General features: G+C 42.3%; 1 protein-coding gene across 1 annotated transcript in view; it reads left to right on the plus strand.

The window, feature by feature from the left end:
- The window catches only part of SPPL3 (signal peptide peptidase like 3), a 55,147-nt gene that overhangs the window by 23,632 nt on the left and 11,138 nt on the right, over nt 1-20,377 (plus strand). The window contains exons 2-4 of the mRNA XM_056859355.1: nt 12,542-12,619; nt 18,138-18,226; nt 19,307-19,426. Coding sequence (XP_056715333.1) covers nt 12,542-12,619; nt 18,138-18,226; nt 19,307-19,426 — 287 coding nt within the window. The remainder of the gene's footprint in view (nt 1-12,541; nt 12,620-18,137; nt 18,227-19,306; nt 19,427-20,377) is intronic.

Raw genomic sequence — 20,377 nt, forward strand, 5'->3', positions numbered from 1 at the left:
ATCAAATTCTAATCCACAAGTGGTTTCTCTAACAATGTGTGTGTGTGTGTGTGTGTAAAGTGCCGTCAAGTCGCAGCCGACTTATGGCAACCCAGAGGCCACTTACCGGCATCATCTTCGCCCCGAACCGCATTGAGGCGGGTGGCGCCGGCTCCCACCACCCGGGACCGAGGCGGAGACCAACGGCCGAGGCCTGGAGGAGTGCGGCGGCCTCGCGTGCCCAGGAACCTGTTGCAGGCGGCGCTCCCGGGCCGGTGGGACGGCCCTCGCGGGACCGGCGCCTCTCTCAGGGCCCAGCGCCGCCCCGCGCCCTTCAGCTTTGTCTCGCCTTCGCCCCCCACCCCTCCTTCCCCGCCGCCTCTGCTCGCCACAAACAAGACGGCCGCCGCCCTCCAGCCTCCTCTGAAACTCCCCCCCCCCTTCCGCTGGCCCGGCAGGGAGGAGCTGCTGAGTCCCACCCCCAAGGTGGGCTGGGCCGGGTGAGGCCGACGCTGTGGGCTCCGCCGTGCGGCCCTGCCTCAGCGGCGAGGGGGAGGGAGATTAATGCCTGAGGCGGCCCTGCCGTGAGTTGGGGAGCGGGGCCGCGGCTTTCCCGCCCCCTGGAGGCCTGCTGAGAGTTTGAAAATGTTATACAAAAAACACCGCTTTGAAAGGGTTTTTTGGATACCGCGGCTTATGAATGGTTGGAAGACGTCTTCACTGCAGTGAGAGAGAGTGAGTGAGTGAGCCAGGCAGGGGCAGAGAGCTGCGAGTGCGCCCCCCCAGATGTTGCGCCCGGTGCGGCCGGCCCCCCCTGCACCCCCCACGCTACGCCACTGGTCCTGCCTACCCGGATGGAGAGGAAAACAACCCACAGCTCAGGATGCCCTTCACCTCAGAGGAGAATAAGCCCTCACGGTGAGTAACCAAGGCTATATTCCCTGGAGGTTTTTAAGTAAGAAGCTAGATGGCCATCTGTCACCAATGCTGATTCTGTGAACTTAGGCAGATATGAGAGGGAGGGCAGGAAGGGTTGTGCCAATGCTTGGTTTTTGTGGCCCTTTCTTACATGCTTCCCTGGGGTAATGCCACTTGAGGGGTCAGGAAGCAACTTTCCTCCAGGCCAGATTGGCCAAGGATCCTGGAGGGCTTTTTACCATTTCCTGGGCATAGAGCAGGGGTCACTTGGGGGTGTGAAGGGGAGGTAGTTGTAAGTTTTCTGCATTCTGCAGGGGATTAGACTAGATGACCCTGGTGGTCCCTTCCAACTCTGTGATTCTGTGTTTCTTGACCCATTCTTCCTTCCTCTCGTACCGCAGCCAGATTTCCCTGCAAATCTGTACTGCTAGAGTATGCTGCTTATTCTTGCAGACCAAGCTTTCTTATCCTCCAACATAGATCACGATGAGTACCTGCATTCTGAAGAAGTGAGCTGTGACTCATGAAAGCTCATACCCTGCCAGAAATTTTGTTAGTCTTTAAGGTGTTACTGGACTCTTGCTCTTATCCTCCAACATGAATCCCTGCAGTCTAGCTTCCATCCTCTGTGCTCTGGTGAAACAAAGTTAGATGGTCCAGTGTTCCTATGCAAAATAAACAAATTAGTCCTTTGCTTTATTCTGAGCAGAGACTATTCATCTATTACATTTTTACCCTATGTTTTGTCCTAGGTTTCTTCTATTTTATCCTGATGACAACCCTAAGGGACATATTAGACTGAGAGAATAACTTGCCAAAGGTCATCCAGAGCACTTCATGGCAGAGAAGGGATTTGAGCCTGGGTCTTCCTGGTCCTAGTTTGGTACTCTGACCTCTTGTAAAATATGTAATATAAACTTCTCTAACACTTCTCAGTTTTCATGCTCTCCTAACATTGGCTGCAATTAAAAATGGGTCATTCACCTAAACTTGGCATGCAGTTGACACAGTTCAGATTTGGTTTGCATAACATGACTTTGGGAGGGACTGTGGCTCAGTGGTAGAGCCTTTGCTTGGCATGCAGAAGGTCCCAGTATCAATCCCCGGCATCTCCAGTTAGGTGATGTGAAAGACCTCTGCCTGAGACCCTGGAGAGCCGCTGCCAGTCTGAGTAGACAGTACTGACTTTGATGGACCAAGGGTCTGATTCAGTATAAGTCAGCTTCATGTGTTTTACAGGTGTCATGGAATAATGTCTTGCATTATTGTAGCAGGGATGGTTCTTTGTATTCCCACTCAGGCAACCACTTTTGAACAATACAATTACTTCATATAGTGATGGTGTGATTTGCATGAAGACTGTTCCGCCTCATTATGTTTATGGCAGTAGTGCATTTTGTTTCATTAGAACTAGGTCAGAGATTTAGGAACTCTAAAAGGAAATATTTTTGACTTGTGTGGATGTAATTCTTGGGTTCAAATAACTTTCCTAAATCTAAATGACTTTTTATTTTACATAGAGAGCTGGTGTCGCATAATGGCTAAGAGACAAGAGTTAAAAGTCAGGAACTCTGAATCTCGCCTCTGCTATGAATTCGCCTCTGCTACGAACTTACAAGGGGGCTTTAGCAAGTCACTCTTTCATTTCAGTGCCTCCCCCACATCTTCAACACTGAAATGATAATACTGACCCGCTTAATGATTTTGTCATAATTATGTGAAGTGCTTTGAAAATGGAAAGCTATATAGCTATCACTATAGGTGGCATAGATTCCACTGTTGATTTCATTGATGTCTTCAAAAGCTTCATATAAAATGGAGCTTTTGTTGCTGGGGCCAATCAGCTGTTTAGAACTGTTTTCATAATCCAATTGTGTTCAGATCATTAAAAAAAATCTCAGGAAAGATGAAATAAACTTGACTGTTGGTCTCTAGAAGTCTGAGAACACGGCACATGTCAGAAGGAGCAGTGTTGATCCTGTTAGGTAATGTGGCTAATTAAAGAAACATTGCTGAGATTAAAACTGCATATCGCACTATAAATGTCTTTGTAGTATTCACTCTGCCTCCCAAATACCATAAGTCTGGGTAACAACATGTTTGGAGGGTGTGTATGTGTGTAACAGGATGTTGAGGTCACTGCCTTCTAGTGCATGTTCTGGTGAAACATCATTACTATTTCTTATCTGTGTCTGACCCCTCTTTTCTCCCACTTCCCTTCCCCCACGCTGTGGTAGTTCAGATGATATGTGCTTTCCTGCTCCTGGAAAATTCAGAACTGATGGTTCCCATGTATCGATACTTCCACTCTCTCTCTGTGGAAGGCGCAAAGAGAGTAAAAAACAAACACACACCAAATCTGTTGAACAGATTAATTTGTCCATCTTTCAACCAAATTAAATTTGCAAAATCTCAGTACAGGGGTTGCTTTTGAAATAACTTGCAATTTGATTGACCAACTGTTATTCCTTGTTAGGAGATTTTTTAGGGGGGAATATTTTGTCTTTCATTTTTATATTAGGTATGCTACAGTAGGTCATGATGTATTTAAAGATAGGAGACTTGGGTTCTAATCCCTGCTTAGCCCTGAAGCTCATAGTGACACCCAAGGATGTCCAATCTTTTAGGCCAGGCTTGTCAACAACCAGTTGTCTGGTCACTTTGGCAAGTAAGAATCCATCTTCCTTCCTTCAGACTTTATTTGCAGTCATAGACCATCAAATGTCCTAAAAAATTGAAATTAAATACATACATAAATAGTTATGGACCGATAGTACAAAAGGTAAAAATGTAGTGGAGATTTAAAAACTGGTATAAAGGGATAAAATCCTCCAAGATATGCATAAAACAATAGAGATTCTAATCACGGATTGGTTATTCCAGAGCCTTAAGTGCATTTTGTCTTATTCCATCTTTAGGTGATGGGCTGGGAAAGCTTTATATAAATTATTGTCGAAGGCTTTCACGGTCAGAGTTCATTGGTTCTCGTAGGTTATCCGGGCTGTGTAACCGTGGTCTTGGTATTTTCTTTCCTGACGTTTCGCCAGCAGCTGCGGCGAAACGTCACATAAATTAGTTCCTTATTCCTACTAGCACCGTTTATGTAAACAGGAAGGCTGCTTAAAATTGTTTCGGGCTAGTGACTTATGTGGACCTATTTCCAAATTTGTCTTGTCCCAGCCCACTACACAGGATTCTTGTGAGAATAAAATAGGATGATATTGATGGTGCCCTGAGGAAAGGGGATTACAAAAAGACAAACTTGTCAGCTCCACCAATTAAAACTGGTCCTCACAGATGTGTTAGCTAGATCTTTATATTATCAATCTGCAGGTTTAGAGGCGATTGTCAAACTGGTCTTTTTGCAATTGGAGGCAAAGTACAGGTCTTGCATAGTAGCCACAATCATGGTCACACTTGTGGTCACAGTTACTGGCGCAAACCAGATGTATGTGCTAAAAGTTCCTGTTAGCAGGAGACAATAACGCTTGCAGCTCAAAACACTGAAATGTTCAGTGATGGGGAGATTACCTTTTCTTCCTCATTTGTACATTTCTAATCCTCCCTTTTAGGATTGGGAAATGGGGGTTGGTACTGGTAGGGACGAGAGTTGGCCCAGGACTGACACTTGCTGTACCTGTATACATTTTTTTTAACTGTTAAGTCACAGCTGACTTATGGCGACCCCGTATGGTTTTCTAGGTAAGAAATGTTCAGAGGTGGTTTGCCATTGCCTGCTTCTGTGTCATGACCCTGGTATCTCTTGGAGATCTCCCATTCAAATACTAGCCAGGGTCAAGGCTGAGAGTGTGTGACCGGCTCAAGGTCATCCAGCAAGCTTCCGTGGCGTGAGTGAGGATTTGAACCTGGGTTTCCAGGTCCTAGTCCAACACCTTAACCACCACAACATGCAGGGGAGAGATAGTTCAGGCCAACAGTGTGCCACGGATGGCTTACTAATGCCAGGCTATGGTATGATTTCATTTTGATTCTAGACTTTTTTCCCTAGTGGAAAACTGTTTGATTTAGCAAGGTATTTTGTCTTCTTCCCTGCTAAAGATAGAGAAATTAACCAGTTCTGTTGCGACAGGCTGGAAGGACATACTTCCATACTTCTGCTTAATGTTTGGAGCTATGTATTGAGTATGAACAGCAGAGTCATTCCTGGAATTGTTCTGTAGGTAAGGATCTGTAGAGCTGCCTGTGACAGGCTAGAAAGCTGACTGCTGGCTTGTTGTGTAGACAAGAATGCAGTCTTTGTAAAAGATGGAAGGCTGACACCCAGAGCTGTTATAGAACAGTACTTGTTGTGTGTTTCTGGGCATGCCCTCAGTGGGGGCTGCATGCCTTGTCCCCCTCAGCCATTAGCAAACAACCATTCACCCAGTAGTCTCCTCAAAGGATACAGCATCACATTGTGAACTTCCCTTGTAGTTGCTTAACTGTTCTGTGTTTTAACACATTAGTGGCACATTTTATAGGCAAGTGCTTACAAGTTAAGGGATGGGTGGTGGTGGAGTGCCCTACATTATAAATCTGTTAATATCACAGAACAGTTTAGACAGAGTGGCTGAACACAATACTGTAACATGAGAGGCAGGCTGATTTCGATCTTGCTTAGTCTACTTCCCCCAGACTCCCTGTAGTCTTACTAATATATGTTAACTTCACAGAACCAAGTGTAGGTGCTCAAGATCACTTAACAGGCAAAGCAGAACTAATTTGCGTTAAGTGATTTCAAGTGGAGGCTCTTTCTTGAGCACCTTAAATAGTGCCTTGTTGGATCAGACCAGGAATCCCAGCCACCAGCAATGGATGGTAGAGCTTAACTAAAGGGTTTCCCCCGAAACATTTTCAGTTTGAAACTGGGGGTGGGGGCTCATAGGGCTTCACAAAACTATTCCTAACTGTATCCAAGAAAAAAACAGCCTGCAGGTGGAGATGCTAATGAAGTTCATACTCTTTTGGTTTGGAATGCAGGCTCCAGCAGCTCAGAAAGTCCACTTTCAAAGTGTGGTGAGCATCACAGCTGTCAGATTATTCTTTGGCTCCTATGGTAAATCTGAGCAGAATTCCCCCTCCCTTATTCTGCTCCACCCCAGTTTATTTGCCTTGTTGTGGCATGCTGAGGTGGTGACCCGAGGCGTGTGAAAGGAGAGGGAATACTTGCATTGTCTCCGTCTTTTTTCTCTCCCCCCCTTCACAGTCTGCATGTCTGACACTATCAGACTTTATGTGTACTACCCTTCCCTGAGTGCACTGTGCAGAGAGGAAGAAATTGAAAGTGATGCTTAAGTATTTTCTGTCCTCTTGGGTGCCTCTTCTTGCCCCCATTGATCTCCACTAAGAGGACACATAAGTTGGGGTGGAAGAGAAGGGGGAATTTGAGTGGAGGTAAAATGTAGATGACTGGTGAGGGCAATGGCAAACCACCCTGTAAACATAGTTTGCCTAGTAAATGTCGTGATGTCACCCTATGGGTCAGTAATGACCTGGTGCTTGCACAGGGGACTACCTTTACCTTTTACCTTTAGAGCTCTCTGGCACTCCTGATGAGATCTTTGGGTGTGCCATTTTAGCTCAGTTTATTCAAGGTGATTCCACCTCACCCTTTTGACAGCAAGAGCAGTCATACTGGCAGGTAAATAGACAAAAGATTGGTACTGTTTGTGCTCCCTATTCAAAACACCTTCCTCATTCTGCAGACTGCAAGTAGAGCGGTGAAGTTATAGTAAACAAAAAGAAAATGTGGATTTGGACAGGATACAGTCTGGTACAGTCACATCAAAAACACTGAACTCGAATGCTTTTATTGCTTAGATCAACTGATGAAGTGATGAGAATGTAAATTATTTAATAAGCTTGGTTATTGACACATTTTGGACATACCTTGATTTATTTTTTTATTTTCCCCCTCCCCCCTTTTTTCTGTACCCCATAATATAAAAATAAAAAAGTTTTAAACCCCCCACTGAACTCTTCATTAGTGTATTGTTATATACATTACAGCATATTTACTGTGATCAGAGTCACCTTTAAACAATAAACATATCCTTAATGTTGCATGATTATGTGCACACATGAATTGTCTAGTGCTCGAGATTGTCTTGCCTAAAAATATACTAGACTTTTTGATATAATAAAATCTTGTTTTGAAAAGCATTCCATTCCTTCCAAAGAGAAATAATTTGACTGGAATATTTTCAGTGCTTCCCATAATTGGAAAAAAGCTGTCAGTTGTTGGGGGCTGGGGACTGGAGGATGCCCACATTTTTCCTGGACCCTCACATCTCTAGGCTGAACTTATCAAAGGCATAATCAGTTAACAATTGTGCACATCATCCTTGGTAAGACTAAACTTTCTTCAGCTGATTTTCAGTGTACACCCGGTACAAGTAGGTGCAAGTGTTAAATTCTTAACAGGAAATCAAGGAACTGTACTGATCTTTAGAGACACTCCCTTACACTTATTCAAGTAAAATCAAGGAACTGTACTGATCTTTAGAGACACTCCCTTACACTTAATGATCTTTTGGTGTAAGATATAAATGATAAATGATTTTAAAGTTAGTTTCTTTGAAGTTCAAAGAGACAGAAAACACACTCTAGTCTAGACAAAGCAAAATTCTAGACATCATCTTCATTTTCATAGCCTAGACCAGTGATGGCGAACCTTTTAGAGACCGAGTGCCCAAACTGCAACCAAAAACCCACTTATTTATTGCCGAGTGCCAATGCGGCAATTTAACCTGAATACCACCCCCAGAGGGGGCCCAGAGGGAGAGGCTAGGGTTGCCAAGTTCCTCTTCGCCATGAGTGCGAGGTTTTTGGGGTGGCGCCTGAGGAGGGCAGGGTTTGGGGAAGGACTTCAGTGCCATAGAGTCCAATTGCCAAAGTGGTAATTTTTTCCAGGGGAACTGATCTCTATTGGTTGGAGATCACCTGTAATAGCAGATCTCCAGCTAGTACATGGAGATTGGCAACTAGTTCCTTAGTGTTTTCTCTCTACATATCAAGACAAATGGAAAGGTGTTTGGAGGATAGCTTGTGGGCACTTCAAAGGTGGAATAGGACTGCACGCCCCTCCGCCCGCACAGACCCAGAGGGTGCTGGAGAAGCCGCTGGAGGGAAAGAAGGAAGGAAGGAAAGAAGGGAAGGGAGGGGGAAAGGGAAGGAAGGGAGGGAGAGAAAGAAAGAAAAAGAGAGAGAAAGGGAGAAAGAAATGGAGCAAGGGAGAGAAAGAAAAGGACAGAGGGAGACAGAAAAAGAAAGAGGCCATTTATGCATGGGAGGTTTTGCCTTGGATTTGCCACTCGGTGGGGCGCGGTGGCAGGCTTGTGAGAGGCGAGCAGGGTGGGGCAGAGGGCGCCTCCTTCGCACCCACCGACCAGCCATGCCCCTCCGCCTGCACAGGCCCAGACGGCGCCGGAGAAGCCGCCAGCCATGCCGAGTGTGGGCGCTCGGCTTCTGTTCCCCGCTCTCCCACCCGCCTGGCTGGCCGCGCACGCTCCAGCGGCAGCAATGGCGGCAGCTTCTGTGGGAGAGTCCGGGGGCCACCGCCAATGATGTTGGAGGTTCCCCACCCCTGGGCTACAGCCTCCCCCATCCGGGGTGGGGCAGAGCCGGAGAGGCCAGCGGATTGGAGGAACCGTGAGTGCCGGCAGAAAGGGCTACGCGTGCCGGAAGTGGCACCCGTGCCATAGGTTCGCCAACACGGGCCTAGACTCTGAGCCCACTTACAAGTAAGATTACTTGTAGCAGTAGGTGCAATATTAATAATCAAATTATACAACTTTGAGAGAAAGTGTTTCTGATACGGCAAAAATTTAAGTTTTCAAATTCATTCATTTGCTTTAAGGGGATATCAGATGTAAGTCTTTTTGCCCCCAAAAAGTTTTCATCTGCAAATACTCGAACCATGATATATGACACCAAGTTTTTATAACAATCTATATTGAATATTTCCCATTTACTCAAGGTAGCAAGTTGAAACATTTGATGTTTGTCTAAATCTCTGGCTGCTAATGGTAGAGGCGAGATATCAGGAAAAGCTTTCTTTTGTATCTATCCTATAAATAAAAGTTATTAATTAAAAGATTATCATTATTGTAAACTCTCCTCCTTGTCTCTTCGTAAGCCCAAAGCAAAGTTTTAGGTGGCCTTTGATCCTCAGTTTGTTTAGTTACCAGTTCTGATGACATGCTGTCTATATTCAACCACCTGCAAACTGAAATTAGCTTAGCAGCATCATGATACACTTTAGTATCATGGATACTAAAGAACCCTTTAGCCTGAGCAACTGTCTAATGTATGTTGGGTTTCTTAGATCTCCAAATTCGTTAAAGATTCCTTCCACTCTTTTAAGATTTTGTCACTAACAACATAAGGGATATTCAGTAATAATTCAGTTTCAATATTAACATATCGAAGGGCATTAATACGACCCAAGATGGATAGATTAAATTTCCATGATCTAAGCTTTTGTTTAATGCCATATATCACTGGCTTAAAGATAAGTCAAATTAATAATATTATTGTGGATATCGTTATACCCACATAGGTTTTATAGGCCTATATTCATCTTCAATATCCAGCTTGGTGTATCAGTGGCATCCATAGCATCGATGAAGGTAGTAGAACTGTTTTTTCTACATTTAATTTGTATCCAGAGAGCAATGAAAAGGAGTTAAGAAGAGACTCATGAGCCAGACTAGATTCCTTAATGTTGGTTTAAAAAATTACTATCCACATAAAGCTTATAGCACTTCCTTCCTTAACCATCAATTATCATTTCAAGTCTTCAGTATTTTCTGCCAGTAGTGTGGTGTCATCTGCGTATCTCAAATTGTTAATGTTCCTGCCATCAGTTTTCACTCCACCTTAATCCATATTGAATCCAATTTATTATGATATGCTTTACTTATAGATTGAACAGATAGGGAGATAATATGCATTCTTTTCTGGCACATTGCTGCAATCAGATACTGTGGTACACCCATTTCTTTAATAACCACCCATATCTTTTCATGATCTACACAATCAAACACTTTCCTATAATCTCTAACACACAAACAAATTTTCTTCTGCAATTCTCTGGTATGCTCCAATAGCTGTTGTAAATTTACAGTAAATCCCTTTAATTTAAAAACACTCCCAGTGTTCTAGTTCTCGTGGCTGTGAAGGTATATTTGAAAGTGTGGAGAAGGCCTGATAAAGTCTCAGAAGCTTGACGAGGTATCTGGTGTTCGAATGGTGTGTCAGTACCCAGCAAAGTTCTTTGATTAGCGGGTGCAAGGTAGTAAAAACTGCAGAATATTTTATAGGAGGCTTCTTCACACAGACAGTAGTGTGGCTTTCCCGGGTTTGTCACAGTTGCAGTGTTCCTAGTCTCTCTTTGAACATCTCCTTAGAGGAAGCAAGAATGCTTTATTGTCCTGCTCTTCAATGCATTTCACCAGCCCTTTCAGTTCATGAACAGCCCAGTCCCCTTGGTCATTATAGCATCAATTGAGCTAGCTCTTTTCTCTTTTTACAGATGGCTGTGCCTTCCCACTGGTGACAGGCAGAACCTAACCATTTACCCTTTTATAGAGAAAATAAGGTTATTAGGCTGCTCCTGCACTGAACCACATCTGTGGAGTAGCTGTACCACTGTGCTTTCTAAATCAAATGTCTTAGCATATATTTTTCCCAATATTTGAGGGTCTCTTCATTACTTTTTTCCTGAATGCCTAATGTACAGTGAATTGCTGCGTTTCCATCATTGCTCAGTGTATGTACACGTGCACAAGAGGAAGACATGCAGTTTTTTAAATTTGCTGTTTGCTTGTTTGGAATCCACCTGTCACTGAATGAGTGAGTCGCTTTGGCAAGCCTTAGCATTGGCAATTCAGGCAGAAGGTATTTCAGTGTTTAAAACTGAAACTCTTTTTTCACATTGTGTTGTGCAAAAGAAGCTTAGCCTTCACGTTTGAGCTCATCTGGGCCATGGGGATATCTTATTGCATTATGCATGTGAAAGAAGGTTAATCCACATAACCTAAGTCCTAGATACCTCGATTTAACTGGCAGGCAGCCTTATGTCAGAAGCTGTGCTGATGTGATTTATAAGTCTCCATGTTAGGGCTGCTTATACAAAGCTGTATTGGGAACAATGGCTTGGGAGGACAGTGGTTTTTAGTGTTTATGGGGAAAACAGTCATCTAGAAACTCGTGCTAAGGAAAGTTGCAAACGCAGAGTTCAGATTCCCAGCAATAGTTTGTTCTTCAGCACAATCAGTGTACCTAGTGATTTACATAGTAATATAAGCAAAAGAAGGATCTTTGCTCCAAGAAAAGTGTGCAGTCTAAATTTATTGACTGTTGGGGGTGGGGGTGGGAGGAGATGACAGGGGAGGGGCCGTGGCTCAGTGGTAGAGCATCTCCTTGGCATGCAGAAGGTCCCAGGTTCAATCCCCGGCATCTCCAGTTAAAGGAACCAGGCAAGTAGGTGATGTGAAAGACCTCCGGCTGAGACCCTGGAGAGCTGCTGCTGGTCTGAGTAGACAATACTGACTTCGATGGACCAAGGGTCTGATTCAGTATAAGGCAGCTTCATGTGTTCATGTGACAGGAGATGGAAGTGAGGGGCTAGGGCAACAAGGGCCACAGCCTGGATCGGTGGATGGGATCGATGAGGACATGTTTTAATTGCTGGGGCTACAAGTTAAGGGCATAGGTTTTTGAGACTATTTTGGTTTGGGTGTGTTAATTTTAAATGTAGTGAAAAATGTTTTAAAAGAACCTTCACTTTTAGCAAGCAGTGATAAGTTATCATTGCATGGTGATAACTTCTTGTATTTCCTTCCCATCTGAAAAAGACACATGTTGAAGTTTTAATGATAAGCAAATTTAAGTAGGTTTACCTATTTGTTTAAAATTTGTTTGCCTGATCAATTAAATTTGGTATGAGTTGATGGCCTATAGATCAGATGCTTGGCCTTTTAGCTTTGGTACAGTGCCTGTTGTTCAGTATTTCACCATTCCCAGTGATCAGAGATTTGGGGTAAGAAGAACTTACGCATCTCCCACTTCAGTCAGTGTCAGTTTGAAGTAACACTGGAGGATAAGTATATATACAGCAAACTCAAAGTTGTGCTTTGTGGACTACCTGAGGACAGCACGCCAGCCACCTTGAAGGCCTACTCTGCCTGCTGTCTGCTAACTGCAAGACTGTTGCTTATTCTATTCACCTGGAGAGATTGCTTGCCCAGGTCCTAGCCTCAGGCCATAAGGTTCCTAGTTCAAGTCCTGGATCATCTGACACAGTGATGGTTTTGCTTATTTGAAATAAAACAAAGTGATCTGCTGTGTGCATGCAGAATGCTGCTGGGGTATCTTTCTTTGGTAATCAAGTTTTATAAATGGTTGCATTAAGAAAATGAATCAGTTGAGTGTGTGGTATCTTAAAATGTAATTTTTACACATTTGGGGGGGGATTAATCAGTGTTATACTCTGTTCATTGCTAAAGCATTAGGAAGAGTTACCCTGTTGATTTAATGAACATTTTTTAATAATTGTAGAACTGGACAAAGATTTATGATATGGATTTAATGGAAGGCTGCTCTGCTATAATATTCTGTATCTCTCTTGTTTCTCATTCAGGGCTTATTCCCTTGTGGATTCCAGTCAAGTGTCTACGTTCCTAATTTCCATTCTCCTCATAGTTTATGGCAGCTTCAGGTAAGAATATTTTGTTCTGTCTGTCGTGTCTTTCTCTTATTTTTATCCAACCCTTCCTCCAAGGAGCTCAGAGCAGCATGCCTGGCTTATCTTTCTTTTATGTTATCCTCACAATGGCTTTATAAGGTAGGTAAAGCTAAGAGAGAGTGATAGACCTAAGGGCACCCATTTGGAGATACTAACCCAGGCCTGCCTACTCCTTATCTGACACCACATTACACTGGCATTCACTGCTTGCATATATACCTGCAATTAAAAAAAAATCATCATGTGTACAACAGTGCCACCACTTTTATATTGGTACTGTGTTATACAAAAACGAGCCTACAGGAAGAAGAAGGGGTAAGGATTGTGACTGCTTATTACTCCAAACCTTGAAATTGTAAAGTACTGACCGTCTTAGAAGGGCAAAGGGGACGTAGTGATAGAAACAGTAGTTCATGATTGTGACTTACAACAGCAGTATTTTTTTAAAAAGGTACTAAAAGCATAAAAACTTGTTTGCCAATGGCAACTTGCAATTATCCATCTGTGTGTTTACTTTTCTGGTTTTTAAAAACGTATTTACTTTTTACAATTAGAAAAGTATTTTTTCTTTCCATCCTTAAAAGAGCAGCAAGGTTGAAAGGCGTTGGATAATTTTCTGAAAATTCATCTTCTGTGGCACACTTAGATGTTTCTGTCTGTTTTTCTGTGCATTTTTTTTTAAATGTAGATGCTGCCTTTCTGCCCAAGGTGGGCTATTCAAAGTAACCAAGGATTGCTGCAGCTCTCCTGTTTCTGGGAGTTAGTATTTGTTCAGCAGTTCTTAGGAGCTCGAGACCAACATTGAATCAGCGCAAAAGCCCTCAGTCCTCTGAGTAACCTTTCAGTATACAGCAGGTTTTGAAATACAAGTTGAAAGTATCCTGCCAGAATTTATAAAGTTACGCCTTTGGGTAATTTCTTGATAAATTTGGTTTATGGATGCTATTGATGAACCTTTAGGGGTTCAACTCTAAGTAGTGTACTTTGTTCCTCATTTTCTGAGACCAACACATTCCCATCTTCAGTTTAAGCTCACGTTTGCAAGGGGAAGACCAAATATAAAGGACAGCTGGCTATTCCTATTTATTTATTTATTTATTTATTTATTTATACATACATACATACATACATACATACATACATACTTTTTCTAGTACAAAGGAGCTGCAGTGTAGAAAAAGAACACGTGTGCATGTCTGGAGAGTAAAAAACCAATCTCTTAGTTGCACGATTTGTGGAATGTAGCATCTGTCTTCTGCCTATAATATTTGAATTCAAAATTTGTGTTGCTGTTTGCAAGCTTTTGAGGGGGCATGACATTAAATGAAGTGGAAATCAATGGGGGCATTTGTACCAAGGAAATACTGAATCTTCCAGAAAAGACAGGCTACATACCTCTTAGTAATGTTCTTCAAGTGATCAGCTGTGCAGTTGAATGGAGGGGGGCAGTTTTCAGTGTATTGCAAAGAACATTTGAATAAGGAACTGAAATAGTTGCATGCACTCTACTCCCCAAAATAAAGTTTGGACCACCTCACATCATACATCTCCACATTCAACGGACTCTGTCCTCCAAGGGGATGTATGCTTGTAGAATGGCCTGTCCAAGTTGGCCAGGAAAGCTCCCATTCTCCTAGCCTTCTTCAAACTATGCAAAACTGAACTATTCAAGAGGACAGGTAATAAAACTGCAAAGTACAAAATGATTCACAAGCTTACTTTGATAAATGATTGGGACTAGTGGTCTTTACTTCTGTATATAGTGTATTGTAAGTAGGATCCTATTATGTAATTTCTGTACCACTTAATGCATCCTGTTAATACTTATGCTATGCTTCTGGGTTTTTTGGTAGTTCCAGGCTTCTAGTGTCCTAATGCTTTAGTTATTTAATGTCCCATTTTGTCAATTGTCCTTACTCACTATGTGTAATCTGCCTTGAGTCCCTGTGAGAAAGGCAGACTATAAATAATGTAAATAAATAAATAAAACATACCCTAGGTGCATGAAGTAGATTCTCAGTCAGCAAGATTTGTATACATATGGAGCAGAAAGTAAAAAAAATTGTGAGCAGTGGATTAAAAAGAGACAACCTTGATGGGGGTATGCACACTGAATACATAGTGCCTGACGGAAGCTAAAGGTGGATTCAAGGTATCTGACCAATAGAACTTCCGTATCAGGATTTCTCTAGAGAAGGCCAAGGTTGGCAATGAAAGGTACTATGATTGTAGGCAGGGAAAGTTGCTGGATCAACCTGATGAGAGTTGTGATCCAGAGTGCCACACTCTGGGAAGTCACTGGATAGTGACTTTCTTGTTCCACTGTGGTGTAGTGGTTAAGAGCGGTGGACTCTGGAGAACCAGGTTTGATTCTCCACTCCTCCACATGAGGGGCGGACGCTAATCTGGTGAACTGGATTTGTTTCCCCACTCCTACACATGAAGCCACCTGGGTGACCTTGAGCTAGTCACAGCTCTCTTAGAGCTCTCTCAGACTCACCTACCTCACAGGGTGTCTGTTGTGGGGAGGGGAAGGGAAGGTGATTGTAAGCCGGTTTGATTCTCCCTTAAGTGGCAGAGAAAGTTGGCATATAAAAACCTGTCCAGCTATAGAAGGCCAGGGCTCTTTGACTATCCAGTGAGTGTAAAGTAAGCTCTGTGTTCCTGGAGATGTTGGGGACAATATGGGTAGGGTTGGGGGTGTAAAATGTTAAACATTTAAACAACCAAACATACAGATTTGTTTACCAGTTATATGCTGGTGTAAACATTTGAAATGTTTTCCAAGGGGTTTTCTGTGTTGCTGACCTTACCATTAAATGTCTATGAACAAGACTGACACCAGGGTATGGTAACATGTTGAGAAAAATTAACAAAAATCAGTAACAGAGATAATGGCACATGTGTGGAATAGATTGTGAGCTTGTTAATGATTAAATTATAAAAGTGGTTGCTTTATTAAATGAAATTCACATTCCTAGGTAGTATGAGGTCCTGATTAAGGTCTAATCTGCCAACAACCTTGGGAAGGAAGGTCATGTCAGAATAAAATAGGGCCTGTGCTAGGGATTACTAAAGAAAGGACTGAAAATAAAATTGCCAATATAATAATGCCCTTGTATAGATCTGTAGTTTAGCCACAGTTGGAATACTGTGTACAGTTTAGTTGCCCATTTTTTTAAAAGATATTTTTAGATTTGGAAAAGGGGTAGAAAAGGTGAACCAAAATGTTGAAGTGGTTGGAATACCTTCCTTAAAAGGAAATGCTAAAGAGTTAGAAGCTCTTCAGTTTAGAGAAAAGATGAGAAAAGGGGAACTATGATAGAGGATCATAAAAGTATGCATGGTATGGAGAAGGTTTGTAGAGAAAAATTTCTTCCTGTCTCATAACAGTAGAACTTGGAGGCACCCTATTTATTTATTTATGACTTGTACTCTCCAAATTCTATCCAAGGCAGCTAACACTATAAAATAAAAATATAGCATTTAATATATATCAATTTAAAATTGTGTAGTAAATTTAACATTGAAAAAAGAAATAGTACTTCTACACACAGTGTGTATAATCATCTTATGGAATTCACTGCTGCACAGTGCATTGACGGCTGCTGCCTTAAATAGCTTTGAAAGGGGATTAGGCAGAATCATCTGTCACCCCATGCTTAGAATCAGTTTCTTGAGGGGCAACATCAGAAGGAGACTTTTGTGTCTGTGCCCTCCTTGAGGTATGGTATGACTTAACAGAACTGACTGATTCTGCTAAATGACATTATGGCCGCAAGGAAGGCAAATTTGAACGACAAAAGGCTAAATGTACATGCCGCTAGTGGATCATATGGCTTGGCCATTCAGCTATGCAAGAACCTGTTGGAGACTCCATGTTAAGATGGAAGAGGAAGCTAGATGGGTGGTGACTTGAGTAGTCCTTTCAGGATTTTTTTTATAATAAGGACAGCATGTCAGAAGATGGTGGTCATGGCCAAGTGATCTTTCAAACAGAGCGAGGAAGGGCCTTTGAACACACATGTGACGGGTAATCTAGAAGAGAAAGTATAGGACAATGTAATAGGCCCCAGGAACAGGCCCAGCAGAGTGTACACAAGCAAAATTGTTTCCTTGAATGAGAAAGTCATGTACATGACATCCTAGCATTCATTGGGACCTCCCAGAATCCAACTGACACTACTTAGAAGGGCAGAATTCTAGGCTGTGAGGTTCAGTGTTAGTGTCTGGATGCAGAATTCTTGTCTATATGTAGTATTTATAACAGCTCTTATTCTCCCAATATTCTTGAGTAAAGAGATTTCTGAGAGCATTTCACCAGGGACAAAAACATTCACTGCTCTGAATGAAAGTCTATTTGCTCATAGGAAGCTGTTTCATAACCCGGCGGAGCCTGCTCTAGGGCTCAGGAAGGTGTATTGGAGCTTATTAAATAACAGTTGTTGTGACAGTTGTAGAATGACTCTTGCTGGTGCAGTAGCAAATACCGAGCAGCAAATGGGCAGAGTTAGTAACAGCAGAAATCCAGGCACCAGGTTTACCCCATAGGAAATAATGGCCCTTTAAAACTTAAAGGGCCCATGTGCCACTGACCAGATAATGGGCTGTAGAACTGGCCTCCAGAGAGTTTTGATTCATGCCGTTAGATTTTGCCCTTGGATTTGTTCAGCTTGAGCTCACACCCTCTGTCATCCATCTGCTTTCACTTGGAAGACACTTTGTTTCCTGGACTGTAATGTTGATGTTTTAGTTGGTTGCCAATTAAAGACAACAAACTAGCTTCTACAATAGCAATCCAACTTGCCTTTGGACATGCAAGAGTCACATCTAGTGCTTTTACCTTTTGTTTGAGTCCCAATGTGAAAGTATATTAGCAAGAGCTGAGGGAGGCCATAATAATAATGAATTCCTTGAAATCAAACCTGTGCTGCATTTATGACCTAACCTCTCTTTTAGATCTTGCAGGCAGGGGGTTGTCCTGGCTTGGCTGGGGTCTGGACAAGAGGTCAATTCTCATCTGTGCTTGCTAAGATGAAGGTCCCACTTGTGCATGCATATGCCTTGCTGTGTTCTCTTGACTGCTGAATGTGTATTGTTTAAAATGTTCATTTCTTCAATTTAGTCCCCTAATTTGTACCATGTGGACCCAATTTTTTCTGTCTGGGTGAAAATGTTGATCTGTATGCTCCACTTCTATATTCTGCTCTCTTTTTGCGCACAGTTTCATCTCATGGTTGATGGAAAGCTACATTTAAACGAAAGAAGAGATTGCTTGCTTGATTGCAATGTGGCCTAGGTGCCTTTGTGTCCAAAAACAACAGTAACAACCCCCCCCCCCCGTTGCTTACCTACGATATCATTTGGGCCACCTTATAGTAGTACGATATAGTGTACAAAGTGTTGATTAAAGGATGATACACTGATCCGCTAAACTATTCTGTTAATTAGAAACTTGAACAATTTATGTACTTTTTGTTGTTGCCCACAGGTCCCTTAATATGGACTTTGAGAATCAAGACAAGGAAAAGGACAGCAGCGGCTCAGCTGGGCCTTTCAATGGCAACAGCACAAATAACAGTAAGTCTAAGAGAAGTGCTCGGTTAGTAAAGAGGGATGCAGTACTTGGGGCTTATCTGTCAGGCAGGCTTGTGACCATAGATGGCCTGCTCCTCCATGACACTGAATTAACAGGGTACTCCTGCACAAATCCCATTGAAATATAGCTGTGAAACCAACATAGGCTTGTGCTTCTTCTATATTGCAGCCAGTTCTTTGCTGCAAATTCTGGTCATTCCTTTTGCCTTACCTTTTTAAAAAAAAGGTTGCCCTGAAATTTAAGCAGTGTGTATGCTAATAAAAACGATTTAACTTTAGCTAGGTGAAATTCTCTGGAGACGTTATTCTGTCATTGGTGCCTGCAGTCTGAAGTGTGTTTGAAACTGGCTTAAGAAGCAATTCTAAACAGGGATAAACATTTACTTAACTTTGTAGCCCACCCTGCAGGCATGCAGTAGTTGACAATAGGCATGTAAGTGGATGTTTATCTTTTTAAAAGAAAGAAAGCACTCTTTAACAGATAGAAATGAAAAACCGACCTGAACATAAACATTTTACAGTTTTGGTGAAATATACTCAACATTGCTTAGATCTGTTTTAAAGAAAGCAGAACTCTAAAGTAAAGAGCCAGACTAAAGTTAGAGTCCATTGGTTAAATCTCCTGGCTATTGGGGGTGGGGGGAGGTTGGACAACTTTAAAAAGCAACGGTGTGGTTATTAGGAGACTGCTGTACTGTGCAAGGGAAGGGGTTAATCCTTTATTTACCCATGTTGTCTTAAAACTACTGCACCCTGAACTGCATTTAGGAACAGAAGCAGATAAAGGCAGGTTGCTTGTTGTTTTTCCCGATTGGGGCTGACTGCAGGTGGTTGGTGACTTTGATCAGGGAGAGCAGTGTTGGGGGAGAGGGAGGTAATCCCTCCCTTGCCCTGCCTTGCTCTGAATCCACTCCCATTTTTCTGAGTTTAGGGTCAGAAAACTGTCAGATCTGATGTCCAGTGTGGTGCTTTGTCCTAAGAGTAAAGGACACCAAGAAAAAATGTGCCTGTCTGTCACAAAATGCCCCAAAATAAGTGTTTTCTTTTGTTTACATTCTGCAGGTATCCAGACTATTGATTCAACACAGGCGCTGTTCCTTCCAATTGGTGCATCTGTGTCTCTCCTAGTAATGTTCTTCTTTTTTGATTCAGTTCAAGTTGTCTTTACCATATGCACAGCAGGTAACTGTCTTCTCTTAACACTTACTGGTCTTGCATAAGGACTAGGATTGTTGTTGTAAGTCAGGTTGCAAAAGTTATTTTTTTATGTTGTGAGGATGACAAAAACTCATCAGCAATTTTAGATGTTAAATTTAAAAAAATACCCTGGAACAAATTTAAATATTCCTCAAGGTAAATGACAAAATTGTGGCCATGAAGAATCCAACCTTTGGTTGTACTGAATATGCATCAAAGTGTTGGGCTATAAGATTCCTCTAATTGGGTGATGATCATAATAGTGCACCTGTGTGGTGTAAGTGTTCTGTTCTCTAATTAGTATTTTAGGATTGGATCTATTGAAGGGAGATCAACTGACCTCTTTAACATAAATTGGTTTCAGCAAAGTCTGAGTTTGCTTCTCTGGTTAGTGTGGAAGCTTTGTCTGTGTGTAATCCTTTGCATAGATTGGCATTTCTCCATGAACTGGAGGATTTAAATTTCAGGTTTGACCCTCTTAACATAGGTGGTCTGTGTAAAGCAGGGACAGGTAACTCAGACAAGGAGCAGAGTCCTCTAGGATGCTGTACAAGTTGCACTTAAATGAATAGGAGTCACACAGGAACACAGAAGATTGCGCTCATTGTGTTGCTGTGTTTAGACTTGTATCACGAAAAATATTTGCAAGCACTAAAACTGTGTGCATGGAAATCAAATTCCCTGCAACTTGGCGTACTGTATTGTTGGCTCCGTCGCAAAAATTTGGCATTTCAGAACAGCTTCATAGCTAGACTTAAATGTTGTGAGGTATTTGGTGTTCTAGTGCTGCCTGAAATGTCCTGTATATTTCTTATTCAGTCCATGATTATAATTTACCAATGACGATTCATGTGAGCCACAGATGTAACTCAGCAAATTGCATAAAGCAAAAGGTTTCGCAACTGGTGCTGCTTAATGTTAATATTTTAATTTTCT

The sequence above is a fragment of the Euleptes europaea genome, chromosome 13 (genome assembly GCF_029931775.1).
Source record: "Euleptes europaea isolate rEulEur1 chromosome 13, rEulEur1.hap1, whole genome shotgun sequence".
In the NCBI taxonomy this organism is placed as follows: Eukaryota; Metazoa; Chordata; class Lepidosauria; order Squamata; family Sphaerodactylidae; genus Euleptes; species Euleptes europaea.